This window comes from Phyllostomus discolor, chromosome 15, assembly GCF_004126475.2.
Source record: "Phyllostomus discolor isolate MPI-MPIP mPhyDis1 chromosome 15, mPhyDis1.pri.v3, whole genome shotgun sequence".
Lineage (NCBI taxonomy): Eukaryota > Metazoa > Chordata > Mammalia > Chiroptera > Phyllostomidae > Phyllostomus > Phyllostomus discolor.
Window position 1 is genome coordinate 15898025 of NC_040917.2, and position 21678 is coordinate 15919702.

The window sequence follows — 21678 nt, forward strand, 5'->3', positions numbered from 1 at the left end:
ATTACAAAAGTCAGACTTTCTCTCCCAGGCTGGTGTGGCTCAGTGGACTGAGTGCAGGTCTGCCAACTGAAAGGTGGCTGGTTCGATTCCCAGTCAGGGCACATGCCTGGGTTGCAGGCCAAGTCCGCAGTTAGAGGCGTGCAAGAGGCATTCGATCAGTGTATCTTTCACAAATTGATGTTTCCCTTTCTCCCTTTCTCCCTCCCCTCTCCCTGAAAGTAAATAAATAACATCTTTTAAAAAAGACTTAAAGTAAATATAAAATACTTTGAATAGCTCTAAATTTTTATAGAAGAAACAAAATGTTTTGAGGGAAGAATTCATTTTTCCTGTTTTGATGTCATTAATGATTATATCAGACTTGAGGTTATTTGATCAAAGTCGTTTTATTAAGACATGGAATTGAGCAAAGTCACATTTAATACACTGTGACTCTCTTAAAATATTTGAGTCATATTAAAGCTTTATGAAAGTTATTGTCAAAGGGTGTAGTAGAATGGTTTCTACTGTTCTGTTTAGGCACAAACATTTTCTGAACCTTCCATCAACTTTTTTCCCCTGACTGCTGCTTTCTGTCATGTCAGAGGATGAAGTTTTTGCTGCTGCAGCAGAAGTACCTGGAATACCTGGAGGATGGCAAGGTCCTGGAGGCACTTCAGGTTCTACGCTGTGAATTGACGCCACTGAAATACAATACAGAACGCATTCATGTTCTTAGTGGGTAAGGAAGCTGAGTTCTTCAACTCCAGGTTGATGGAGGGGCTCTTTTATAAGGGTCACCATTCGGAGTTCCATCTGCTCGACATTTTCCAAAGATCTGAATGTTGCTAAAAGCTGAGATACTCTTTATCTGGATAGATTCACTTATATGCGTACTATTTTTTGTCATACTAGGAAGCTTTCCCTATTGGAATAGAGAGAGATTTAAGTGGGTAAAAGGAAGAAGAAATATGTATTGCCAGTGAATGGCCATTTCCTAATCTTCTATAAAAAAACCTATAGCAGCCCTGGCTGGCATAGCTCAGTGGACAGAGCGCGGGCTGCGAACCAAAGTGTCGCAGGTTCAATTCCCAGCCAGGGTACATGCCTGGGTTGCAGGCCATAACCCCCAACAACCGCACATTGATGTTTCTTTCTCTCTCTCTCTCTCTCTCTCTCTCTCTCTCTCTCTCTCTCTCTCTCTCTCCCCCCTCCCTTCCCTCTCTAAAAATAAATAAAATCTTAAAAAAAAACAAAAAACCTATAGCAGAATCTTCTCTAAAACTAATAAGCAATGAAGTTTCTAGTATTGATGTATATATTTTTTTAATGTATACTTACCATGTACCAGGTCATTGCTAAGCATCTTATATGCACAATCTCATTTTATTTTCCTGTCAATCCTTTAAAAGTTGCGAGTGTCCAAAGGCTTGGCTCTGGACCTCCTTTCTATTCTGTCTGCTCACCCCTCCCAGGTAACCCCATTCCATGCCATGCCTGCACATGCCACCTGTCTGCTATGGCTCTCAGATTCACCCTCTCACCTGAACTCCTCCCATGTACATATCTGAGAGCCTGCCTGATGGTCCTCATTTGACCCATGTGCTCAAAACAAAATTCTTGATTCCCGTTGGCCCTCCACCCACTTCACCCTCCCAGACCTGTTCCTCACCTCAGTGATAAGACTTTTACCCACTGGTTCCGACAAAAAAACCTCAAGCCTCATCTTTGCATTTTCAAAAATCTTTTAACTTTGATATATATTGGCCTGAATCCAAAACATCCCAGATTTGTCTGTTTCAGTCCATCTTCACAATTGCTACCCTGGTTGAGCCATAAACACCTCTCCCTCAACGCATGTTTCACAGAACAGCACAGAAGTGCATAAGCAAAACCATGTGTTAACTCATTTCTCTCCCTTCCTTAAAACTTGCTGCTGGCTTTCCTGCTCACTCAGAATGCCAGCTCTCTGCTCAAGCCCACGCAGTCCCTGATCCTTTCCCGCTGTCCATACTTTATTCACCATTATAGCAATACTGATGTGAAGGCACTAATGCTGCCTGTTCCCTTTATCTTAAATGCTTTCCCCCTAATCTCTGCGTAGCTAGCTCAGGCCCTGGTCCAAATGCCCTCTCCTGGGACCACCCACCCGGCATTTTCTGTCACATCTCTCTGTTTTGTGGTTTTATTTTTTCCTTTTATAGCATTTTCCACTATATGATATGGCCCCAGCATCTAGAATAATCTGACAAATATTGGGTTTTTAAACATAAAAAGAAAGGCCCAGAGAGGTATAGGGTTCATATTAGGGTCCTTGCAGAGAAGGAAACTGAGCCTCAGAGAAGTGAAGTAACCAGCCCAAGATGTAGCTAATAAATCAGCCAAGACACAAAGCCCAGTTTGACCTGTTCAAAATCATTGGGCTTTCCTTACTGCTACATCCTGAAATAGTAAATTCTGCTGGAAATTTTCATATTGTAGCTGACAAATTACTTTATTCTGATTATCTTTTTCATGGGGTGTCTGATTTCTGTATCACCTAAATCACAGGTGGCAAACACAAGGCCCGTGGGCGGAATCCAGCCCTCCACCTTTTTTTTATCCAGCCCAGCACCTTGTTTCTACCCGACAGCAGTGCCGAGCTCTCTCATAACTGTTAAGGAGGAGTTACATGTACACAGTCCTAACATTACATTCTGCCCTTTGAAGGCAACCTCGAGGCTGATGTGGCCCCCGGTGAAAATGAGTTTGACACCCTTGACCTAAATGACATTTACATGGATTTTTTTTTTTCTGGTCTGGCAGTAGTACATACAATTTAATTATACAGCTTTTATTCTGAAATGAGCTTCATCAAGTTTATGGCTTGAGTGTTTCACGTAAGGAAATGGCCCAGAGATGACAGGCTGTGGAGCTGGTGGCAGCGCCCACCCCAGTGTTTTCAGTTACAACGTGTGACTTCCCATTACACATTCACGCGGAGCCTTAAGGTGCAGTGTTTTCAGAAGGGCACAGAAGCGGTTGTAGGCTGCTTTTGCAAAATTTAAAAGGTAAACTGTTGTTTCATAAAATTATTGGTAATAAATTTTACTCCTAAAGAGTTATTTTTGAAATCAAATGTTTGTAATATCCAGCTTATAGTAGATTGGCTTAAGTCTAACTACTCATACTGTTTTTTGCTTTTTTTAATGTAAGTTCTCATCAGCTAAGACACTATGTACTACATAGCCAGAGAGCAGGTAGTTTGGCTGTTGGGCGAAAGGCTATTGAATCACGTAGGTGCTAAGTGCAGTATGCTTCATGCAGTTGAGAAAAGGAGGAGGTGATACTCAGTTAACTGTGAGGTTGCTGGTACCTACACTACACTGAGTGCTGCGGGTGTACCAGTTAGTAGACCAAGCACTTCATGTTCTCCATCTTAATTAATCCTTACTACCCTGTTCCATACCCCTTTTCCAAGTGAGAAGAACAGATTTGTCTTTGAACAGAGTACCAGGCAAATAGCAGGAGAGTTACTTGCTAGGTCCAGTCTCCATGTTTGAATAATGCCTTCACTTCTTTTACTTTTAAAGCTCATTCTTCTGAGAAGAGCCAGAACCAGGTCAGGGTCACACTTCCAGCAGGAGGCCCTCGTGGATTCTCCAGAATCCATGAACTTTAGCGTTTATGCCTCCTTCAGCACATAGTAATAAGACAGTGCCCACATTTCCTGCTTTGGGATCTCAGTACCTCTCACAGGATGACACAAGGATGGTTGTCCACTCACACCATTTCTTGAGTGACGTTTATGATAAACTTAAAGGTATGTTGTTTTCTTTAATTAGTATATCTTTTAAGGTTTTCTTGAGTTTTGTCTCACTATTGAGACGTGGTTAAGTTAGTGTAGTGGTTAAGAACAAGTTCTGCAGCTACAACACCTGTGTTCATATGCCCGCTTGGCCTCTTAACTTAACCCTAAGCCAGTGTCTCAACCTTTCTGTGCCTTTGTTTCCTCACATATAAAACGAGAATAAGAGTGCATACTCACACAGAATTGTTAGGAGCATTAAATGGAGTAATAATAGACCTTGAGTGCTTGGAACAGAGCCTGGCACACAATAAGAGTTATATGTAGATAACAAAAATAATAAATGTTTAAAAATATATAAATAAATAATATATACTAAAGTAGCCTATTTAGCTATTGTATTATATTCCTTTTTGTAATTATATCCAGGTGCTAGGTCGTATTAATGAATTGGATCCCCTCTAAAAGGTGCTTCCTGATAAATGTTTCTTAGTAAGAACTTAGATAGCCCAAATATAACCAGTACTTTTCAGTTATGTTTAACTCAGAGAGAAAGGCTTGATCTTCGGCTCTTTGTCTGTCGTGCTTCTAGGTATCTGATGTGTAGCCATGCAGAAGACCTGCGTGCAAAAGCAGAGTGGGAAGGCAAAGGGACAGCTTCCCGATCCAAACTCCTGGACAAACTTCAGAGTAAGAGTCTCATCTTTGGTGTTTCTGTGTTTGCTCTTATATTAGACATGGATATTAGGAATCATTAAGGAAGACTTGTATCTAGACACTGTTGTATTGAGTGGTTATTGAGGGAGAGGTTACAGGGAAGGCCATTAGGAGACCCTTTAAACCAGAGGTTTTCACACTCTGCCCTGGAGTCCAAGGAGCTGGCCTCCAGAGTTGGGGAGAGGGGTGCTCGTCCCTAGCAGCTCCCCTTTCCCCAGTGGTCCGCAGTGGTGCTGCCCTGAGATCGTGTTTGGGGGAGCAGAGCTGTGGTTGGAGAGCACGTGAACCACAGCGTTAAGCAACGTGTGTTTAAATACCCTGTTGTTTTCATGCTGAGCTGGGAACGGAGATCCCAAGAATGGAAACCGTGTGCTTGGAGAGGCCTAGGGCACCAAAGGGTCGGAACATGGTGTCAGCATCGACACGCCGGCCACTCCCTGAATTCTCATTAGGGCACTAGAAGCAGTTCGGTGGGGCCTCGAATTTGACTTGTTCCAGCATTTTGACTTGTTCTTTGTTAACTTGAGATTTGTTTATACTTTTAGTGATGCGTACACAATCATCTTTAAAATTTTTGTCATAGTCACCACCTTTTTATTTTTTGTTGATTTTTGGCGGGGGGTGGGGGGAGTTGAAAAATCCACATACAGATGAAAGCCCTCCCGTCCGAGTGGCTCCGTCCAGCGGCAGCGCGTCTGCAGCCGCAGACGAGTAAGTGCTCGCCAGCTCACGTGCTGCGCCGGCCAGCACCGCGCTGCCCCAGGGGCGGTGTTATGAGGGTGGGGGCAGATGCAGCAGGAGAGAAGCAGATGTCTTCAGTAGAAGTTTATCCTGTTTTGTCTTTTAATCTAATTTTTACTTCTCCTTTTAAAAATGTCTTTCCACTGCAGCCTATTTACCACCGTCGGTGATGCTCCCCCCGCGGCGGCTGCAGACTCTCCTGCGGCAGGCGGTGGAGCTCCAGCGGGACCGGTGCCTGTACCACAACACCAAGCTCGACAACAGCCTGGATTCCGTGTCCCTGCTCATCGATCACGTCTGCAGTAGGTAAGAGAGGGGCCGGCATTTCACGGGCTCGGCTTGGACTTTATTCAAGTGTTTCCTTTTTTCGTTTTATCCTGTAGCTGTAGAACAATTCCCGTCTGATTTAGCCTTTGTTCCTAAGTGAAGCTGGAACTGCTGAAGTTCAATGTGAAGAGAAATCTGTATATGTTTGTGTATAGGAGACCACCCTTGGGAACTGAAGCTGGAAAACCTATTTTTCTTGTTTTCTCTGTGGGTTTGGTTGGTTATTCTCTGGCCCTCTTTATTGGGACCCATAAGGGGCCCTGTGTGGGAATGCCAGGGACCTGAGTGTGTGCCTGCTTGGGTGCCAGAAGTCACTTAGTGACTCTTCTCTGGACAGGATGGCTGTTTTAATTATGGCCCAGATGAGTCTCTGCCCATAAAGATCATGACAGTACTTTTTCCTAATGACAGTTCTGCTTGTTAGCGGAAGATGGCTTCTAAACGAAAATGGTTGGAGTAACAAGCATTAACTTTCCGGCCTGGGTTTTGTTTTTATACCTACCAGTGTACCTAGTCTAACTGGTAAGCAGTCAGGGTTCACTTTTGATGTTAGGAGTATTTTGAGTAAAAATGTCCCTGCTGTTTTAATAATCTCCAGAGTGGTGGGAGAGCTTTACTTTTAGATGTGGGAGGAGCAGACTGGGGGGTCTGCTGAACCCCAGGAGAAAACCCGGGTGGGGCTGGGGGACAGAACAGGGCAGCTGCGTGCACTCGGGCGGGTTCTGTTGCCAGACACCATCCCAGGGCCACGGAAAGGGGCATGCCCAGGAAGGACAAGGTGCCTGAGAGTGGGGGCTTGGGGAAATGAGGGACTTCGGAATGACCATCAGAATTACGCTGTGAGTGAAAGTGATTGTGTAGGGGTGCATACACTCCTTTCACAAACAGTTGAGTTCTAACTTCATTCTCCCTAGTGGAAATAAAAAAAATTATTTGAGCTGTTGGCCTTACATTTCAAATGTTATTATTCTTTAAGTACTGGCTGATTACTTGGTGCCTGTCTGAGATGTGTGCTAAAAGAAAGTGATTAGAGATCCTCTTCCTTTATCCCTCTTACTCTTTAACATTGGTCTTTGATTTGATAAGTCTAGTCATTTAAATTGAATGGGGGAGGAGGAGATAATACATTAAAAGGCTATATGGTTTCATATTTCATAGCTGCTTTAGGGAATTTGAGACCAGTGTGAAAATTAAGGCAGTTGTGAACCCAAATCTTTTTTTGGTTCTTGAATTTGTTGTTGGTGGAATACACTTGAAGGTATTCAAGGTATTGTGGCAGACTCGATGGCTCAAAGGTATCTATAGGTTAAGAATGTGCCTTCCTGTTGGGAAGCTAAAATCTGTGAGAATGTGACCTACATTTTCCTAAGCTGCAACTTCTGTGCCGGTACCTTTGAAAGCAAATGATGGAACATACTTGGTTTAACGTTTTCAAGCCTCAGAGCAGGGACCAGTCTCCTTACGACCTGTGCAGAAAGCTTTGCACAGGGATGATAGAGTCCTTGCTCTTCAGATAACCGTTGACTGAAAGCTCTTCCAAGTAATATTTTTTAAACAAAACAAAACTTGGACTCTGCTCCTCCTAGTTGCCCCCCTCGCCCCGCCTCTGCCTGAAATCCAACTTCTTGAGAGTCACCTGCTGCACCGTACATTTACGGTGCATACGGGGCCCCGCATCCTTCGGGTGTCTGTGGCGTTGGACTTGGGTGGCCAGCCCGCCCCAGAGCTGCTGCTGGCATTGGCGAGGAACAGCGCCCTGCTCAGTCCGGTGGCTGCTTTCTACCGTGTCCCTTGACCTTCCTATACCACCATTTGACTGCTTGGCCTTGAAACTTTTCCATTGACTTCTAAGACATTTCTCGGCTTTACTCCTGCCTACTTTTTAGGCTCCTCCCCTTTATCCATCCCTTTAATAAGTGTGTGTTCCAGAGTTACGTTTCTTTTCTCATCCTGCTCCCCTCCTTTGGGTTATACTTCCATGGTTCTAATGGCTCCTAGTCTGAGCTAGAAATACAGAATTCATCTGCTAAGCCTTATTAGACCTACAATTCAACAACGTGGGTGTTGCTCGGGTACCTTAGATGCAGCGTCAGAAATAGCAGCTCGCTGTCCTTGGTTGTCCCTGCAAAGCCTGCTTTTCCTCTTGAATTCCCTCCCTCAGTGAAGGCTGCCATCTCCCCAGTGTCTTCAGGCCAGAAAAGCAGGAGTTAGCCTTGACTTCTCACTGCTGGGGAAGAGCTTAAAGACAGTAAGGGAGAAGATGTCGGGCATTGAGTCAGTATAGACCGTCGTTATGGTGAGTTGTGCCCTTTCTTGCTGAACTGGGAAAATAGAGCCTGAATTTGATTTAATTCCAAGTATTCCACACTTGTCTAGAAGTCTTCAGAAGAAAAGTTAGTATTTATTATCTGCTTTACTCCCTTTTAAAAACTAGATTTTAACATTCGAATTAGAAAACTATCTTCAGAAGTTAAATCTTAGCATTGAAATTAAATACCAACTCTTCCCCCTGAGGAATAGAAAATCAATTATGATTAAATAAACTATAACTTTTTTAAAAGTCCTGATCAGCACTGAAAAGATTTTATTAGACTGTATAATATATATATATTTTTCACAGTTAATTTAGACATATTTTTGGTTACATTTCACCAGTAATGAAAGGAAATTTTTTCGTGACTTTGTGATTTTTTTCTTCCACAAGTAACCAGCGAAAGGATATCTCCACAGACTGCTTTATAAACATTAATTTTAAGTAAAGGACTATCAAATATTTATAGAAACTTAAAAAGTTAAGTTTCAGTTTGATTAAGATGCTACACTTTATTCAGTTTTATCTGGGAAGGTACTGATATTTTTAACACCATCTTAAATTTTAAATTTATGTGAAAACAAAGGGAAACTTGTATACATCCAAAATCAGGCTTTTAAGAAACAGGGAGCTATTAGTCTTTAAAAGATTATTTAAGTAACAAAGTAATGACAATTCACCATTTCAGTGACATTCAGGTACAACTACCAATAGACTGGATGATTCGTGCCCTATAATTTTGATAATTACGAGTCTCCTTTTTTAAGGACATTTTGCCACTCTGGTTTGAGATGTCCCTGTTCATCCATGGTCAGCTTGAGCTACTTGAATTTTTACATATTTTATGCCTAGATATGAAGTGTTTCTCACTGAATGAATGGCATCATTATTGATTAATACTGATAGGAAGGGGGAAACATCATTTTTAATATTGAATGTATTTATTTGATTGGAATTTTATGCAGTCATGCCTCAAAATACGACTTAGTGATACTTGGAAAGAGAACAGGCCTTGGAGTCGGCCCCTGGTTGAAATCCTAGTTCAGTCACTCATCAGCCTGCAGTACCTGGTCAGTTACTTGCCGCCTCTGAGCTTCCTGAGAATGCGGGTATTACTTCCCTTGCAAGGTGGTTCTGAGAATCCGCAATACTACATATAAAGCATGCAACACAGTGCTCGGGCATCTAGTATGTGCTTTATAAATGTCAGTGGTATTGATTATGTTTCAGTTCAGATACAGAGTAACAGTTTATTACTAAAGTAGCTTATAAGTAGGTAATCTGAAAGTTTAAACCAGCCTCCAAGGAGCCAACTGCTGATGTAGATTACCATGGGCGCCAGATAAAGTTAATTTATTTTTAAACATATACTACCAATAAGGCTAGTGAGTTGACAAAACATATTTTTAAATTATAGATTGGTTGGGAGTGAACAGGGAAGACCAATAACTTTTGTTATAATATAGGGAATGTATGATGTAGTGCTGTACTGTCCAAATAGTAGCCACTGATTGCATATGACCATTTAAATTTAAATGTAAAGTTATTCAAAGGAAAGTTAAATTTAGAAATCAAAGCCCATGAAGCGCACTGGGCACATTGCAGATGCTCAGTAGCCGTGTGTGGCTAGAACAGCACCAGATAGAACAGCACAGCTGTATAGCCGCCTCGCTGTCGCAGAAAGCGCCATTACGTGGTGCTGAGGTAGAAACCGGGAAAGGATAGAATGGCTTTTTTAAAGTGAGTATTTAATGCGTGTAATCATTCTTATAACTTTTTCCTCTTGGTAATGTTAATGGTAGAATTCTTTGCCCTTAATATATAACTACCACTTACAGAGTACTAGCTAAGTGTCAGACTCAATCTGAATGCTTACATTCAGTCTCCTGTGCTTTTATTTCACCATTATATAGGGGGTTCTGTGACCCTCTGAGGCTCAGAGGAGTCACGTGACTTGCCAAGACCTGAAAGCTAGGACCCAGCCTTGTCTGGCTGCAGTGTCTCTTCTCTTTGTAAAACCAAGTTGCTTGAAATGCATGAAAATGTACATTATTCCTTCCAAAAACAACCCAATGCCGGCCAACTTATACAAGCCCTGATTATTAATTTATATGTATATAAGTTGAATTAATTAGATGGAAAAATCTGTGATAACATATATCCTCTCTCTTTAAAAAAGAATAAATTGGAGTAGATGTTAGATTACTACTGATTTCCCCTAAAATTGCCTTGACTGACGTTATATTTTCTTTTTTGACATGCTAGTGTATACTTGACTGTTTAGATTTACAAATGCATTCATTTCTTATTTTTAAAGTTTTTGATCTCCAGAGAAGTTTATCAGTTGTGTAATCTTTGTTGTTATGATTACTCTAATCTCTTTAGAAAGAATAATTATTTGTGACCTTCTTTGTTTAGGAGGCAGTTCCCATGTTATACCCAGCAGATACTCACGGAGCATTGTAATGAAGTCTGGTTCTGTAAATTCTCTAATGACGGCACTAAACTAGCAACAGGATCGAAAGATACAACAGTTATCATATGGCAAGTGGATCCGGTATGTACTCCAGCTCATGGAATAGAAATTATCAAAATTGTCGAGTGTTAATGTGCTAGTAGTGATTGTACTAAGTCTGTGTGTGCACTATTTAATTTACTCCTCTGAGTAATTCCCTGAGAGACCAGCATTTCCATTCTTTAAGTGAGAAAACTGATACAGAAGTGAAATGCCCAGGCTCTCACAGCTAGTACATGGAAGAGTTAGACCAAATCCAGGAACATGTTTACCCTAGACCCACTGCTCTTAATGTCTCTGCTAATTTTTATCTTTGTCAGTACTCGATTTACGGACTAATGCAATGTCCTCCTGTCACAGGTTAGACAGCGCGTTACCATTTTGCCCTTCCTTGTTTTGTGTGATTTGTGGAACCTCTGTTAAATGTCCCCTGCCTTCTTGTCCACAGTGACACATGTGAAAAGTATTGTGTCCTGGATTTAAAATTCTGAGTTCTCTAAAATCAGAGTTGTCTTCGTTTATATCCAGGTGACCTACAGATGTGTAGAAATAAGTAGTTCTGTTTCTTTTAGCCAGTTGGACATGTATCAGGTAGTCTAAGAAGTACACGGCTCCAGCTCGGTTAAGTAGATGTATTTGGTTTAGTAGTCCTCACCTTAAATCATACAGTGAATAGTCTTATTTTAAAATTTAGAATTATGGTATTAGCCCAGGATAAAGTTTTGGACTTCCTTGTTGAAAAATAGAGAAAAAGATCCATAGAAGGATGTATTTTAAAAATAAGACCATCAGGTCTGTGAAGGCACACATCCAGTTTTGTGAGTTCACAATAGACTGCAAGTGGTAGCAGGTGCTCTCTGCCGTGAGGCGGTCAGTCTTCACTTTTTGTTTGTGCCAAGTGCTCCTCTGGCGGTCTGGTGGCCCTAGGGTCCCCTCCGCGGGGCAGTGTTTCTGAATTCATAAACCAAAACACACAGAAGCCCAAGTGTTTGTTATATAGTAATTACTAAGGAAGCCCAGTTATATTGAAATACAGTTATCAGATACCGAATAATAATACATGGCTTTTTTATTAACATTGAATAACACATTCTGGCAGCAGATACAACTACCAGAATTTTGAAGTAGTGATGGGTATAAATAGTATATTGAGATTTCTGCAACAACTGTAATATGACATGAAAACATTAGAAATTTTTATTAACAGTCACCTAATGCCACCTAATGTAATGCCTAATGTATTGTCTAATATTACCCAGTATAATACCTAATGCTACCTTGTTAATCACCTGCATTCAAGATGGAAGAAAATACTGAATTTAGCACGTAGTTTGTAAAAGTAAATGTGTGTCTTTCCTGTCATTTAAATTCAAGGATCCGTGCTTCTATCCCTGATGACTCCTTGGGAGACCTCAGGTTAGGAACCACTGGGAAAGCCATCCAGAGTTTAGAAAAGGAAGTCAGACACTGAAATAAGTATCATACAACATATATAAAGTGTCACAAAAACAGCACAAAGGAGCTTCGCAGATAGAGTACCTACCTCATTTGAGCCCTGCTGTGCACAACATGGGGAGGCAGGCACAGGGTGTTCAAAAAGGAGGGGTTTTCAAGCCTCATGCTAAGTGAAAGAAGCAAATAAGTAAGAGGTGGCCCTTATGACACCTGCCTGCTTTCAGTTTCCTCGAGAGCCTCCCGGGGCAGAGTCCGTGTCATCTTTGTATTTCCATCTGGCACACGCTGCCTTGTGGAGAGTAGGTGCTCAGTCCACGCTGAGCGTGAGTCTTCAGGAAGCAAGCTGCCAAAGCTTCTACTGGAGGAAAATTGGTGAAATTGTGAAAACTCCCTCAGATTATATTATCAAAGTGCATCTTTGCAGCACCGTAAGTTCTCGTGCCGAGGAAAGAGTGCCTTCAGGGGTGGGAGCTAACGGCTTTGTGTGTCTTTCCTCCCAGGATACACACCTGCTGAAACTACTCAAAACATTAGAAGGACATGCGTATGGCGTTTCGTATATTGCATGGAGTCCAGATGACAACTATCTCGTTGCTTGTGGCCCAGATGACTGCTCTGAGCTTTGGCTTTGGAATGTACAAGTAAGCAAGTTCGGTTTTTGGTGTAGCCTTTAAGTAAAGCAGAGCCCCACTGCACATTTTCGTGATACAGAGCAGGGCCATTCAATGCCAATTGCCATAATGCGTCTCATAAAAGGAAATTCTTCAAATGGAACCCAAGTGTCCAGATGTTTCATAAATTTAAATATTATGTTAAGTACGATCAATAAGCATTTTCAGGAGTGTTGTACTATAGAATTTGTACTATTTACTGCGGTACTTTATACCTCCAAAAACATTTTATATTTCACAGTTTTCATAATTGTACACAAAACTTACCTTTCAAGTGTGAAAACATCAGCATTAACCCAGATATTCTATTCTAATGACAGTTGCATCATCTCCTGACCTATATAATAATTTTTTATTTAGTTTAGTAAATTAAAATGATGTCTTCAGTTCTTACTCTTAAGGGCTTTATTACTGCTTCTAAATGAAAACTTGAACTGTATCCAGAGTCTCATTTTAGATAAACTCAGCATTAAGTTCGCTCTGTTACCTACAAATGTGATTTTGAAATGTTCTAGTTACGATTTTAATTTTTTTAAAACTTCCTTCTCTAAACTGACTGGCTAGGTGACCTTTTTTTGTTTCATGAACCCCTAGGCAAGGGAGTGGTCCAGGCTACAATTTGGGTGCAAAAGTATAAGTTGATAGGATACGATTTTTGAGTCTGGGGAACTGTAAGTAAGTTGATTTTTACCAAGAGAGTGAAAATAAAGCTGCACGAAGATGACTCAGATAAAGATGATGTAGAGGGCAGAATGAACGCTGAGACGCACCGAAGGTGATGTGCCGTGACTCTCATCCTGGTATTATTATATCAGTAAGACTTTCTTACTGCTCAATCAGTTGTTTCCTCCGCAGCTTTTTGCTAAGGAAATTTCCAAATATTAAAGAAAAGTTGGAAGAAGAGTCCAACAATAACCCATATCCCCACCATTCTAGATTCAGCAGTTGTTTTGGTGCTGGCCAGCTGGCTCATTTGGTCAAAGTGTGTCCTGCTATGCCAGGGCTGTGGGTTCGATCCCCAGTCAGGGCATACAAGAATCAACTAGCAAATGTATAAAGAAGTGGAACAAATCGATGTTTCTCTGTCTTTCTCAAAATAATTCATATTGTGTAGTTATGAACATTTGTGTGTACATGCACACAAAGATGTATGCATACACATTATATATCCATATTTAAAACATACCAAGATAAATTGCAGATATATTTCACCCCTAAAATACTTAAGCATGTAGCTCTAAAAAAAATAACATTCTCCTATGTAACCAAATGCCATTATCTTAATCTAAGAACATTAACTACAATTCTTTACTATCTAATATTCATTTTATAATTACCATATTTTGCCATGTACAGTGCTGTCCTGGGTATGATGCACACCCATGTTTTTGGCCCAAACTTTCAGGGGAAAAATATTTCATTTAATTTTTAATTAATTTATTTATAATTAGAAACAAAACTTATATTCTAGGATATTATTTTGCATATGGATATCATACTGCTTTCTAGAGTTACACCATTAAGACATAAGCGAAAATAAAAGAATTAAAAACATTTGTATGGATACAGAATTTGTACTATCCATATGCATAATGCACTTTCTTATTTTTCCCTCAAAAACTTGGGCAAAAAAAAAAAAAAAACTTGGGCATAAAGTGCACATTGTACAGGGCAAAATATGGTAAAAATCCCCAGTCATTCCCAAAGTGTCTTTATACCATTTTTATTAAATCGGTATTACAGTTGGGGTTGACCTGAAGGGGGTGGCAAAGCATAGAATAGGAATAGATTCTCTCATTAAAATAGGTTTAAAGGGAACCTGACCTAAAAGATGCAATCTTTTTCCTTTAAAGCTTTTTTCCCCCTGTCTCATAGGGAGGAATTATGTAGTCATAATCCTATAATAGAGATTTAATTTATAGCACCTGTATAGTCTCTTCCTTTGAGTGGGCGTTGAATTTCTAGACAATGAAACTATATTCTAGCTTAACTGTCGTCTTATGCATTGCTTCATAGACTCGTTCTAGAAGGGTGACCTTTTTCAATCAGTTCTCAGATTGTCCCTTGATGTTTCCAGGGAGGTGCCAAATCAATCACCTTCTGTGCTCACTACCCTGAGCGCAGCAGCAGAACAGACCGGTTCAGAACCCAGTGCTGGCTTAACATTCTGGAATCGGCGGCGATGGGGGTTTAGCTGTTGCGTGTGTTTGTGCTTCTAGACGTTTATTTTAACCGTTTATATCGAGCAACCAGGAATGGTGGTGGGTGAGAGCAGTTAACAGCATGGGGGGAGCATTTAGGATTGCTGAGTGTTTTTTCCAGTGTAAGGGACATCTGGTTTTCTATTTTTGTGCCCTCTTTGTTTTTATTACTTGGCCCCATTTCCTGATCATACACTTTGTTTTCACTCTCTTTTTTTTTTTTTTTTTTTTACTTTTGATTACCCATTTCTCACAGGAAGATTATGCCCATGTACTTTTTATTATACCAAGGGCAGCTATTATCTCTCAGATCCTGTTTCTAATCCATGAACAAAATGGAATCAAGACTAGATTAACTGGTATGTGTCTACCTTCTAAGTTGAATAACTTAGAAAAATAACAGGAGGTTATCTGAAGGTTGTAACACTGAATAGTCTTGCTTAGTTGGGAATGCTTTAGAATGGCTATGCTAATCATACAGAAATTCTTTCTTTTCTGCTACTTTTAATGAAAAAAAAAGTTAAATATCAGAAAAATAATTTCCATTTCTCTCCCATCTTCCCTGCTACATTTTGAGTATCTTGAAAATGAAATTTAACATAATTTAGACTGTACAACCTTGCCCTAGTATAAGAGCATACTTTTTCTACCCATTAATCATGTTTTTGAGGAATATTTAGAATAAAATGTATAAGGAACTATGGATGGAGAAGTAGTGGAAACTCAGAAGGAATAGCTCTATAGTTTTAGACTTCTTATCTTACCTGGGAAAAGTTACATGTTTTAATTCATGAATGTAATTGATTTAAGATGAGAGTTTTATGGGAATTTATCTCATCATACCTGTTCTCTGGGTCACCGGTGCCAGGCACTGCTCAACTCCTAGGTTGTTCTTCAAGTTCAATTTCTCTTCTGAGTGCTGTAAGATTTTTTTTGTAAGGCCAAAATAAAGTTTTCTCTAATTAAGAAAACTAACCAGCTAGTTTTTTTTTTCTTTTCTTTACACATTCCCTTTACAGGAGTATCTCGAAGGTCTTATTCACAGTTTTATTTCTTCATAGACGGGAGAGCTAAGGACAAAGATGAGCCAGTCTCACGAAGACAGTTTAACGAGCGTGGCTTGGAATCCCGACGGGAAGCGCTTTGTAACTGGAGGCCAGCGCGGGCAGTTCTACCAGTGTGTGAGTACTCGGTGCCCTCCGGTGTCTGCTGGCCTCGGAGCTATCCTGGTTTTGTTTCAGTAAAGAACTCACTTGGCTGTTGTAAAAGATGCTACATGAAGACCTGCTTTATATTTTTCTAGATAAGCACTATCCAGCAGAACTTTCTGTGTGGGTTGGTTTTTTTGTTTGTTTTTGTTTTTTCGTTCTTTTTTTAACCATTACAGTATAGACTTTGAGTTTAGTAAAACATTTAAAAATCGTTTTACTAAGTTTGTTCTTATAAACGAGCTTCTAATGTATAGTAATGAAGACTTAGAGTTTATAATTTTTTTGAGGTTTCTATCCTTTGAATTTTTTGTATTAAAAGGGGAGATACTGAGTTTCATAAATAGACTGTCTTAAATAGTTGAGGAGTAAGAGTGGTGGTGGCTGCCGCCAGAGAACTTGTCCGTCTCCGGTGGCGGCACCTCCCAGGCAGTGCCCGCCCTGTTCATCTTGGGTTGGTGGGGTGATAAAATCAGTGCTGGGTCGGGAGTCTTCTGACAAGGTAGGCTCTGATGCAGACTCAGCGCCATCACTGTCTGCCTTGATTTCTTCTCATATCACTGCATGATGTGATATGAGTCACTTGTAGTCACTTGTAGATTTATTCTTAAGACTAAAACAAGATGATAAATCCATCAGATGGACGTGAAACTCATGGGACTTGGTGCCATGTTATCCTGGGTGGAAGATGGCCACGCACGTTTCTGCGGACTTGGCCACTGCGTACGACGTCCAGACCCCCAGGGCACAGGGCTCTGTGGTCCCCACGTCTGCGCGAGAGACGCCTCTCGGCACTTCGAATGCTGGCTCGGCTGGCGATCCTGAGAGCTTCGGTTTTTAGAGCACATTACAAATTTGGGGAAGTTTTTAAAAATGACGTGACAGACTCCTAAGTTCCGTAACTGTAATCTTTTTCCACATCGCACTTTCTGAGTGTTACAGGACAAAGTCCAGTGCAGCGAACGTGAAGGGAGTGTCGGGACTATTTTCTGACACCAGTGAGGCCTTCGCTTGGAGCCTGGGGGTAACTGACAGAGGCGCCCTCCCACTGTGCTTCGCTGGTGTGGTGCAGTTTGACTGTATTCAAATCTGCCTGATCAGCAGCACTCAGTGGAACAATGTGGTTGAGATTAGTCTCAAGAAAAGCCAATCTTGTGACAGAAAGACTGTGCTAAGGAATTGTGTTGCTGCTTGGTTTGCTTTCGGAGTGCGGTTCGGTGCCGAAGCTCACTGTGCGCGTCTCCTGCAGGACCTGGACGGGAACCTCCTGGACTCCTGGGAGGGGGTGAGAGTGCAATGCCTTTGGTGCTTGAGTGACGGGAAGACTGTCCTGGCGTCAGACACACACCAGCGAATTCGAGGCTACAACTTCGAGGACCTTACAGATAGAAACATGTAACTATTTTTTATCCATCAAACAACCCCTGTCTGATTTATGTTAAAATGTGTAGTCGAACTTGCTCTTTCAGAAGAAGCATTTTTGTTATGTTTTTGGTTTTGGCTTGATTTTTTGGTCATTTGGATTGGTGGTCAGGTGATGCTTAGTCATCGTTAACTCAGATCTCTTACTTGATTGAAGGGTGGTGTGAAATAGGGACTACAGACTAGACTGTGGTGTGTAAGCTAGAACATTTATGTCTGGATAATTTGAGCGCCTTAATTCCTAGTATGTTGCTTTGACGAGTTATTTTCTGGTTGCAGAGTACAAGAAGATCATCCCATTATGTCTTTTACTATTTCAAAGAACGGCCGATTAGCTTTGTTAAATGTAGCAACTCAGGTAAGTTTATTAATACAGTAGACTTCTCAGAAAAGTTTATCTTAGTTCTCATTTGAATTGTGATTTTTATTATATATAGACAAAAATATTTTTACTAAATATTAAATTCTACTGAATGTGTTAGATCCAAAAGTGTGTAGAATCACCTTGAAATTCATGAGAACATTGCTGTTGTGCATAAATTGAAAGTGTTCTATCAGGCACAGGGATGTTCACAGATTGCTTTTTAAAAATTCTTCTGAGTTGAGGTAGAATAAATAACTATATTCTCTTTTGCCTACAGGGAGTTCATTTATGGGACTTGCAAGACAGAGTTTTAGTAAGAAAGTATCAAGGTGTTACGCAAGGGTTTTATACAATTCACTCATGTTTTGGAGGCCATAACGAAGACTTCATCGCTAGTGGCAGTGAAGGTAGGTCGTCTGTGTCACTCGCCATGCACACACATCGAGGGTTTAAAGGCCTCTTGTTTGCTCAGTTTGCGAAGGTGGTCATGTCCCCAGGCAAGCTCAGATGCAAATTTAAATTGTAGGAGTTATTTGTCCCGGACACTGTTGGCTTCCCCTTTTTGGAACAAGTTGAGTCCATGTGGTCAGAGATCAGTAGTGCCTGTTCCGACCGTGTGGAAACGAGCCTGGTGCATCTGTCAGGTCAGGATCTAGTTAAGTCTCTTATATGTCAACTTGTGTCTTTATCAGACTGATGTTTTTCAGAGGTCAGTGCTATCTCAAAAGTCAAGGTTAATTGTGATGCTTTACCTGAACTTGAACAGACTTGACTATAGTTAGATCTTTGGCATTTCTTTAATGGCCGAAGAGAATAATTTAGTTTGATAATTTGTATGGTCTCAGAAACACTGAAATTATAGAATTACCTCTTTTTGAATAAATTTATTCTCCACTCTAACAACATTAGGCAGTCTCACTTAAAAATATAGATCGTTTGCTTCGGCAGGATGACTTACTCAGTTGGAGCGGCGTCCTGTACATCCAAAGGTTGCGGGTTCGATTTCCAGCCAGGGCACATATCTAGGTTGCAGGTTTGATCCCCAGTACAGGAGGCAACCAGTCCAATCAATACTTGTCTCTCCCCGCTTCCTCTCTCTCTAAAATCAATAGAAATGTATCCTCTGGTGAGGATTTTTTAAATGATATTTTATATATATATATATATATATGTGTGTATATATATAGTTTAAAAGATGTAAGCACAGATAAGTAAGGCAGTATTAAAAGTTAGTGTATTTTTTAAGGTGATAGAAACATAAATAATGGCAAATTATTGCAATTTTTCATTTAACATGTTTTTCTTGAGTACTAACTAGACTGTTCTAAGTACTATAACAGCAAATTATTTAAGTCACTTTGTAAAATACTGAATCTGTTTTTACAAGATACTCCAAGGAACTGGATTGTGTTGGTAAACACTTTGGTAATGTTCCCTTCTGTGTGTAAGAACTTCAGGGTCCCTCTCCTGCCGAAAAGCGGACCCTGTCAGGAGATAAGAGGGTCGCAGGTGACACAGGAGGTTTGCCTCTGCACGGAAGGTGTCTGTAAGGATTGGGACAAAGAGACATGTAGGAATCTGGACTTTAACATAAAGCATATGAATTTGTTCTTTTCCCCCTACCCCTGCGGAAAAAGGGACAGTGACAGATAAGATTTAGAGGAGGGAAGAGTGTGTGTTAGGTAACAATTGAGAGTTTACTTCTTTCCATTTAAAAAATCTCCTTTACCTGTTAGTTCAGTATTATGTTCTCCCGGTCCTCTACTGGTCTCTAATTTAATATGGCCTAACGATAACCTTCTCCTTGCTTTTTAGCTTCTCCCACTCTAAGCTCTTTTTCCCCGTGCTCTATTCAGTCCTGCTTCTGGTGGGTTTTCCCCTCTTAGTTGTGCCCTACAGACCCCTGTAGTTCTCAAAAATATATATGGCTACTATTATCCCTAGTAATGCTAATTTTTTTTCTAAGCCCAAAGTAACTTAGAGAACCATGTAGTCACACCGCATTACATCCTGTTTGGGGCTAAACATGAAACGTTTATTTTGAGCAGCATGTGGGTGTAATGAGAATACTGTCTCCCAGGATGGCCACAGTAATTCATTTGTCACCTATTTATAAGGACTGTGTTCCAAGACCTTCCAAATCCACAAGTATGTGACTGTCTTCATCAAATGGAGCACTTAGGAAACCTCTCCCCCGAAAAGTTACACCATTACTCAGGCATTTCCATTATGCCAGCCACACACAGAAGAACCCCTTACTTTGTACCTTTGCGTAAGAACTGGGTTCCCCAGACCGACACAGCAGGCAGGGCTTGGCCACAGAGCTCGTGGTTCTGACCTTGACGACGTCACATCCGTTGCTGACTCTCCGGGGCGAGCATCGTGCGCACCCCACGGGCGTGCGGAAGACAGAGTGGTGTGCGCACAGTATTGTCGAGTCTCGTGCACTGCGAGACTCTGTGCGGACTCAGCTGTCGTCGCTGTTGCTGTTGTGGAGTGGGATGCGCTGCTTTCTGTCCCCTCACGTTTCCGTAGCACTTACGTCTCTCGACATTGCTTACGTGTGAAGACCTTAGCTGTGATTACATACTACACATGTGTTATAGAATACTGCAAATAGCTCTGTGGTGACTTGAGAGCAATCGCCACTTAATAGGAAAACAATGTATATTTTATTAAGATGGCTTTTCATAGGGTAATTTGTTAAATTCTCGTGTTACCTTTTTTAAGTTCCGATAATCAGGTCATAGGTTCTGTGTCTGACAAATGGTAATGTAGTCTGTTGGTTTTGTCCTTACATAACCACTGCATAACCTTCTCTGAATTACTGTTTGTTCAGATCACAAGGTTTACATCTGGCACAAACGTAGCGAACTGCCAATTGCGGAGCTGACAGGGCACACGCGTACAGTCAACTGTGTGAGCTGGAACCCACAGGTGCCATCCATGATGGCCAGCGCCTCCGACGACGGCACTGTTAGGATATGGGGACCAGCACCTTTCCTAGACCACCAGAATATTGAAGGTAACTCCACCACGCGGCACCCCGGGCTTTCTCCGGCGAAACAGGGCCCTGCCCACTCCACAGTCGCGGCAGTGTCAAGCAGTACTTTGCTAAAGGTGTGGGATGTAATTTGTTTTCTCCCTTCTTTAGGGATTGTACACTGCCTTCCTCCACAGAGGGAGTTTGATCTGAGATACAGTGGTGATTTTTGTTTGCTTCACTGGTGACAGTGGGGAGAATAAGATAGAATGGGCCACCTCGTGGGCATCCAGTTAGTGTTGTTACTTTAAAATCTTAAGGAGATCTTGCTGCATTATACAAGAAGCATGTCATACTTTAGACCAATGGTAACTAGCCAAATACATAACATTTGAGCAACTTAAGAACAGTCTTGATTGTGGATTTTACGCTTAAAAATAAACATCTGTTAGCACCATGTAGCATCAAGCATGGGCCACACCTGATGGACAGAGCGAGAGAAGGGAGCCAGACATACCAGGTCCCCGTGTGCCCAGCAGCACGCTGGGCTTGCACACGCCGGCCCGCGTAAAATCTTCGTAGCCCTGCAGGAGGGGAAGTGGCTTTCGCCCTTGTGTCTGTGGGGGAGAAAACCGAGGTGCGGCGAGGCCGACTAGCCTGCTGCGTGTGGCCACGTCTTCCAGCCCAGGTCTGAGAGGTCTTTCCGCTACTTCCAGATGCTCGGAGATGAAGGCGGCCCAAAGCCAGAGGCTGACACTTCAGGGCAGAGCTTAGTTGAGCCAAGTGATTAGTAGTGGAGAGAAGAGATAATGAGAATTTTTTGTAAATGACGTATCCCTCTTTTTTCAGACAGAGCAGATAAAAATATTTCGCTTGCTTAGAAGGAAGTAACTTACCTAGAAACATGGTTTGGTTCACAGTGCGTCCCACCCACGTGTTTTAGTAAAAGATGGCCAACTGCTCTCAGTTAAGTTCTTCCCGAAGGAGGAAGGCTGTC

General features: G+C 41.4%; 1 protein-coding gene and 1 long non-coding RNA gene across 3 annotated transcripts in view; one reads left to right on the forward strand and one right to left on the reverse strand.

The window, feature by feature from the left end:
• WDR26 (WD repeat domain 26) overlaps window positions 1-21678 on the forward strand; it is a 36204-nt gene that overhangs the window by 8211 nt on the left and 6315 nt on the right. For both annotated transcript variants that reach the window (XM_028531447.2, XM_028531446.2), the window contains exons 4-13: window positions 585-721; window positions 4359-4456; window positions 5374-5530; window positions 10281-10419; window positions 12333-12473; window positions 15766-15885; window positions 17162-17307; window positions 17614-17692; window positions 17976-18105; window positions 20538-20723. In XM_028531447.2, coding sequence (XP_028387248.1) covers window positions 585-721; window positions 4359-4456; window positions 5374-5530; window positions 10281-10419; window positions 12333-12473; window positions 15766-15885; window positions 17162-17307; window positions 17614-17692; window positions 17976-18105; window positions 20538-20723 — 1333 coding nt within the window. The remainder of the gene's footprint in view (window positions 1-584; window positions 722-4358; window positions 4457-5373; window positions 5531-10280; window positions 10420-12332; window positions 12474-15765; window positions 15886-17161; window positions 17308-17613; window positions 17693-17975; window positions 18106-20537; window positions 20724-21678) is intronic.
• Window positions 4476-11852, reverse strand: LOC118498313. Its single transcript, XR_004900832.1, has 3 exons — window positions 11599-11852; window positions 10428-10942; window positions 4476-4489 (listed from the first exon to the last, which is right to left on the reverse strand). It is a non-coding gene; the product is annotated as an uncharacterized LOC118498313 (long non-coding RNA).